Here is a 7,732-nt window from a genome sequence, read left to right on the forward strand (position 1 = left end):
CCGTTCAGTGCTTCCAGGTTTTCCATGGTGGTCTAGCTTCGATTGACTCACGATTTCAACCAGTGAAATTTCTAAAACTTCCACAAAACCCCTTCTAATAATAATAATTTACTCACTAGTGACTGACTTCAAGAGATACTCCTGGAGTTCCAGTAAGAAGCCGTTACCCGTGGAGTTCAACCAGGTCGGTTGTGAGATATCAACTCACTGGAGACAATGGTGTACGGTGGCGCAACTTCGTGGATTGGTTGAAGTTAGACATTAACACCATTGGATGCCGGCTTTGTGGTCTAATGGTTAAGTGCTCGCGCGCGAAACCAGTAGGTCCTGGGTTCGAATCTCACAGGGAGCGAGGTCGTGGATACGCACTGCTGAGGAGTTCCATATGTGACATTGATCACCACGCAGTGATCAATCAATTGTAATTACACATTGAAATGTGAATTGGTAAATGAAATCAGATATGATTTAATCTTTTATGTGATATTATAACCTACATGCAATCATGAGCATAAAGTGTACATAAAATTATACCATAATGTAAGATTGACTGCATTTTGTCGAAATGATCATTCATTATGAAGAGTTACTTGACGATGGAAAGACAGTGTAGCTTAACTTTTGAAAAAATATCCACATTCATTTTAAAGTTGGTTACCCGTTCATTTGAAGTAATATATAGGAAATAAGCCAAATTTTGTTAAAAATCAAATTTCATAATGAACACATTAAAATTGTCCTTGAAAGTTAACAGCTGTCAATTTCTTTCTTTTAAAAAGGAGTTTGACAATTCCTTTTTTTTTCTATTCTTTAATTCCAAAATAATTAAATGAACCCCTTTTTGAAAAACAAAAAAATCCTCTTTTCAGACTTATCACTTCGTTGTTTGAAAAATGGTGAAAATGTTATGAAGTATGTGAAATGTTTTTTCTTCTTATAATGAATTTTCGGTATAAATTTTTATGGTAATATCAAGTCTTCATCGGTACATTATTCTTGGACATTTTCACGTTACTCGACTAGTTCCCAAATCTAAACTGTTATAACATGTGGCCTGTGTGCTCTGTTAATGGATAACGTAACGATACCGCCAATTAAAGAGCAGTGAATTATCGATCGGACCAATGATGCATTAAACCCGTACGATCAGTCTAGAGTCCTTATTGGTCATACTTTCCGTCTAGCCCAGCCAGTTAAGTCCAGAACACAGATCTCAGCCTCTGCGATATGTGTCATATATTTCAAGTATACTGGGTTTATATATCAACCAGACAGACCACATCGTACCATAACATGGAAAATAACATTTGTAGAAGTTGTAGCCAAATGTGGCTGTGAATTTGAGAGGTATTAATTAATAGACCGGGCATAATTCAAGAATGGTAAATCGTATAATAATAGTCCACAGGTCAAAATAAATCTCATAATAAGAGGAACATGAACATATATAGTTTAGTTATTTAACAATTATACGATAAAAATATGCGCATAGAATTGGTCCATAAATGGATCCCCAAAGTTACCATTCATTATGCTTTTCGGGACATAACAAAAACACGACTTGAACAGATATGTAGATGCATTTCAAAATCAACAATATGTGAAGTTAATGCAGTGAAGAAATATCAGTGTATTTATAAGATTTACACTGGAAACTTCTTAATTCTTCTCAGCTCATCCATTAACACTAATTGGTTAAAATGGACCAATTAATGCTCTCCATCGTGATGTTATTTGTAACATGCTTCAACTAAGTCTCCTATTAGGTGGATTCTTGATTCTTTATCAAATCTGATATCTGAATTTTAAAAATAAGATTCTTTCATTGATTAAAACATCACAGTTCACATTTTATCAACATGTTGATCATTATAATGTTGGTGTTACAATTTATTCGTCATTATGAACCTATCATGTCCTTATGAGTCAGTAATTAATCTCATGGTTATAATCATCACTGATCGATCTTGGTCACGATACCATTAAAGACCACAGACCTCTAGGTGGCTGTTTTTTTGTTCTAGCATGAAACTTTTGACCAATGTACACCTACAATCGAATTCATAACCATCAGATCTCGAAGGAGTATTGTTAAGGTGTTCCACACTCTGACGAAACAGTCATCCATTTCCCTATGATCTCTATTGGTACCCCAACTGAGACCAATATTTCGTAAATAAAACTTACAAATTACACTCATCGTCCTAAAACTTCAACTTAAATTGAATTACTCAAAATAACAACACAGCAGCACTAAATTAATGTTTTCATAAAATATCGAACTTTTTACATGATTATTTCTCACGAAATAAACCAACTGATCGTAAAGATATAGATTTTTTCCAGCAAATATCCTATTTTAAATCACTACATTGTCTTACATCAGTATGTTCAATCGTGCAATCAAAATTACTTAGAATTTTGATTGTCACACTTAAAGCTCTACCTTTCAGCTCACATGTACATATGTCAATATTGTTCAATAAGTTTTCATGTCAGAGGTTCATCCATTTTCAGTTACTTTATTATTTATCCTGACTGGTCTCAAACATTATGTATCTTGATTTTATCAGATCTTCTCATCAAGGAAATTTTCTTTAAGTGTACTCTACCATACAGAAGCTCTTGTTATGTGAGATAGGTTTCTTTATATAACAGAAACTTATTTACGAATATTTATTGAGATTTTATCCATTATACTGTGTTTATTCTTCAAATTTCTATAGCCTCTCAGGTATAATGTTTGCTGTATGCTGTCATAGTAAATGTACTTGGGATGAAACAGTTGGTCGATTTTGGCTAGAAAAAGAAGCAAAGATAACATCAGATGAATTTCGCTTAATCTCTTATTTTTCCTCATGGGCAGTTTGTGGATTCAAATGTGAATCATCTGAACAAGCGGACAATCCTATTCACAGCTCCAATCAAAGTTATTTAGAAGCTTTAAAGAGTGACAATGAAAAAGAATGTCAGGATGCACTGTTAGTTGGATTAGTTTTTAATGAAATATTTGTTTCAATATTCAATGGTGGTCTCACTTAGACTGGTTCATAATTTAAATCTGCTGATTGCTAATTTTATTTTTTGTTGTCAGTATAGGAATGTTGATACTTGAGTCAACCTCTGCTGGACAGTCACTGAAAACCTGGAAGCATTGGACAGCTGTTTCGGCACAGTATGGGGCTCCTCAGCAGTGCGCATTCATAACCCTGCTACGAGGAACCTAACTCAGAACCTTCGGTCTCGCGCACGAACGCATAACCTTTAGACCAATGAGTTTGAACTCTTTTATGTACAAGTCTAGATTTCAATCAGTTCATGATATTGGCGACCATCTTTGATTTTCTTCTGTGTGTAACTACTGTACTTCAGATACATATTTTTCCATTAGTCATGGCTTCTCACTATAACCCCGCAAATTTTCTCTTGAAGCTAGTCTCTATTGAGCACATGATAATTGCCAGTATAAAGTTATGGAGATTGCTAAATCTTATTTAAATCACGAATTGATCTAAGTTAGACAACCACTAAAAGCCTGGAATCACTGAGTGACCGTATCATTCTTTCATTATAATTGATTTGATGAACTTATGGGTGTACCATAGACTGAATAAGTACTTCTAGTTTTTCAGTCACCTGGATTTCTAATGTTTTCACGAAATGCGATAACATGTTTACCATTACAAAACAAATATTAGATTGTTTTGATTCATACACTACTTGTGAATCACACTGTTCACATTAAAAATTCCTTCAAATCATTATCATTTTAATATCGTGTTGATATAAATGTAACTAAATTGCCACCCTATACTTCAAAGTCTATGGTTTGTTTGCTAATGTGTAACTAATTGATTTTATCGACATGCACTAAAAAATGATGTGGTTTATAAGATATTTATTTAAACTATTGAAATTTGTTACTATCACTTGACGTTACTAATTTCCTCTCTTTTGAATCTGACAATGATCTAGTTTATGAAATACGCACAAATGATTGAAAGCCTTTCTGTAGATCATGAATATTATTGACTTTTATTAATCCTTGTTCTTTCATGTTGAACATTGATACAAGCAAGGACGTTCCATAAGATATAAAGGTTCGTTGACGTTTATGTGGATCAAGACGAAGAGAATGGTCACTTTATCAGAGCAGTTTGTCTTTTAGGTGACCTATAACTTATTTTATTAATTCCTTCTCTGAATTGCACAGGATTAATTGGAGTGATTTTGCTGACTTGTATGCCATTGTCATTTCAAACTGCCTCAAATAATTTCCCAGATCTGTTCAATTGTTTTAAGCCATGCTCCAGTAACTACGAGTGGACCAAGATGTGAATACTGCAAAACACCGTAAAGTGCGTGTATGTTTTGTACTGGAATTACTGACAAAGATTGTAATTATTGAAAATCACTTCATATAAACACTACATAATGTCATTTATTGAGAACTTAGGTTTTTCATACATCCGGAGTTGTTATTGTTTCTATAAATAGAGAATACCAATGACTGGAAACATTTCCTTCTAAGAATTTATAACACTAATATTTTGAAGTTACCTTTTGTCTTTTAAATGAGTTGGCTATCCTAAATTACTGCGGTGTTATTGGTGTTGAATCTTAACTTTTGATAACTTCAAAGGGTTCATACCACTTATCGAGAAAACATGTCTTCTTTATTTTTCAGCCACAACCTAGATGTATGTGTGAAGGTGAAAATCGGAAAAATATGTAAACGTTTAATTGATTGGGGACGTCTCATGTACATAAAACACGAGTTAAATCTTCCGAATATCTCTTCTGTGGCCTATACAACATCAGACGTAACACCTGAAAACATTGTGATATGCGCTAGTCGGTAAAAGCCTGGCTAAAACTAAATTATTTGCAATTATTTTTTCATACAATTTCTAATAACATGTGTGCGTAATTAAAAAGATTTAATATTTATACCAAATAAAACCTTCTTATTTCGTATTTAGTCCACCTGTAGCTCTTCTAGAGTTACTGCCAGTCCCAAGCCCGTTTAAAGGGGAAGGTTTGGGCATAATGTTAGCTACCCTATCCCGTGGAAAAGGAACCAGTTAATAAACGCTAACCAGAAAAAAATAATTCAACACGAACGTCACGAAAGTTCTACCATACGGAGCTGAAACTTGAAGAACTACAACAACCATCATCAAGAAGGTACAAGTTGCCTACGCAAGATACTGAACACCCACTGGCCGGATACCATCAGTAACAGCCTTCTGTGGGAGAAAACAAACCAGCTTCCAGCTGAAGAGGAAAATAGTAAAAGACGATGGAAATCGACAGGACATACATTACAGACCACAAGTATGTTAATTGTAGGTCACATGAAACGTATATTTTTGGTCGTCATGCTCATTTATAGATGGTAGACAACTAAAGTGTATTTTGAATTTACGGTGAAGTGGGATGGAAAATGATAATGATAAACGCAGTCGCAATAACCCTGCGTCCCTATACCTCTGATTAAGGATAAAATTCATTTCATTTACTAATTTATTTTTCTTTTGAGTCAGTTAGCTGCGGTGTATTTCACTAGATTCAGTGTCGTTTTAAACCATGAACACTGATTATTCAATTGTCTTACGTTTATACATTCGATGGAGGAATTCAGTGCAAAAGGTGTGAAATATGGGTCCTCAGGATGTGCATGACAGGAGCAATCGGTAGCACACATAAAGAGCAAAAGATTACAGGACAGTAGTTCAATAGTAAATAAAATTGGTTCTTTGTCTTATTCAGTATTATTTATTTGACCAAAAATGCTGAATCATGTTTAATAAAGTCGACTATGCTACAATCCCTTCATGTTTATCGTACATCTGAATAAACGTATGTGACATAGGAATTCATTCAATACGTTCCTTAGTTGGCTTTCATAACTGTCGTTACACGGTATATTTAGCATTAGCAAAATATGGGTAAACAAACGTTTATTCGTAGTTGATAGTCAGTTTATCAACATCGTTAAAAACCCAGTCGAAGCTATTTCTACCACCTGGAAGCGAATTGACTTTCTCGGAAAGTTCAAAACTACTTCAACTCAGTAAACGGAATCATTTTATTTGTACCGACATATTTGTTCTCCTGATAGATAGAGTCTTATACGTTCAAACTCATTGTTTATGATAGTATTCCCTGAAACAATTAGCGCTAAGGATGACCAGTCATGCTATGAGGAATTAAGTATGCACAGAATCAAATGAACCACAACGAGTCATCACTCTCGTCTAATGAAATTGTTGCAAAGTAATCATATGTTTCTATACAACTTTATAGTGGAGAACTTACACTTCATGGGAAATATCCTAGGTCAACATTCCTTAACAGCTCTGGTTATGATGTCTCTAAGCTCCTAGCTAGAGAATTTCAATTCATTAACTCAGTCTGCCATACCTCTGTCGAACGAATTTTTCCCTCTGCTTTCTAGCTGACCTGAGCTTCGTGTATATTGAACCTCTCTCAATCAGAGAAAATCTGACGAACCTTAATCTATTCAATCCGATAAAATCTGACCCAAAAACAAGGGAAATTAAAAACCACATTTTATGTAAGACTTGCATATCCTCTCAGTTTACGGACCAGGACGTAGTAATGCCTGGGATGCCTATGTTTCGCAACGACAAAAAAAACGAATTGGGGTGGAGTAGCCGTATACATACGATTCTGCTTGGAGGTACACCAAACTCACAACCATGAGTTTAACAATCTTAATGAGTCTGTATGGTGCTCAGTAAGATTGTCTGCCACTTCGAGGTGCCTAGTCGGGGTCATCTGTAGGAAGTCCACCGCTGTAATCGAGTATGACAGTCGTATGCTGGAAGGACTGTCCCGCACTACGCGTCTCGGATTCACTCATGTCCTGATTCTAGGGGACTTCAATCTCCCTAGAGTCAATTTCGCGGAACATACCTATATTGGAGGTGAAAACTCAACTGAAGCTCGGTTTTTCAACCTCATTGAGGATCCGGGATTATACAAAGATGTGAAGTCGGCAACTCGGAGAAATAGCCAGATACCGTCATGCTTAGACTATGTATTTATAAACGAAGAATTTCTAGTTGACAACCTCTCAATTCTGGCTCCTCTGGGGAAAAACGATCACGCAGTTATAGCCTCCAGTTTTGTCAGCAAAACTAAGCTAAGCTATCCCACCAACAACAGGCGCTGGAATTTCAAACGGTTAAATGTTTCAGCTCTACAGGACTATCTACAATAGGTGGATTGGGATGTTCACCTTCAACTTGATGTGGATGCTCACTGAGGCTTCTTATTGCACACGCTCTTATGTGCTACAAAGCATTCAGTTCCTCAAACCGTCCCCAATAGCTACAAGCAACCTACAATCGTCAATAACCGCACACTTCGCCTGCTAAGGCGTAAAAAGCACTATTGGGCAGAATATGAACGAACTGTCAACAACGGGGCGTACAGGCAATACAACCATAAAAGTAACATATGCACGAAGGCTATAAGAGAAGACAGACTTCAGTACCAGATAAAGTTTATGGATAAATTTGTCTCTAGTCCGAAAAGCTTATTCCGTTATGCAGCCTCTCCTCGTCATGCCGAAACTGAAGTTTACCAACTCCAAGGTCCTAACGGCCCGACCAATAACGACGGCGACGCCGCCAACCTTTCGGCTGGACAATACTCTCGGACATTTCAATCGACCCACATTAACTGTAACTGCGCAGGACTT

General features: G+C 36.0%; 1 protein-coding gene across 1 annotated transcript in view; it reads left to right on the forward strand.

Annotated features, from left to right (window-relative positions):
* The window catches only part of TRMT13_1 (tRNA:m(4)X modification enzyme TRM13), a 29,138-nt gene extending 23,581 nt beyond the window's left edge, over positions 1-5,557 (forward strand). Inside the window, exons 11-13 of the mRNA XM_051216302.1 lie at positions 870-912; positions 2,727-2,981; positions 4,688-5,557. Of these exons, the coding sequence (XP_051066878.1) occupies positions 870-912; positions 2,727-2,981; positions 4,688-4,862 (473 nt within the window). The 3' untranslated portion in view covers positions 4,863-5,557. The remainder of the gene's footprint in view (positions 1-869; positions 913-2,726; positions 2,982-4,687) is intronic.
* The last annotated feature ends 2,175 nt before the right edge of the window (positions 5,558-7,732 follow it).

Source organism: Schistosoma haematobium, chromosome 4 (genome assembly GCF_000699445.3).
Source record: "Schistosoma haematobium chromosome 4, whole genome shotgun sequence".
Classification (NCBI taxonomy): Eukaryota; Metazoa; Platyhelminthes; class Trematoda; order Strigeidida; family Schistosomatidae; genus Schistosoma; species Schistosoma haematobium.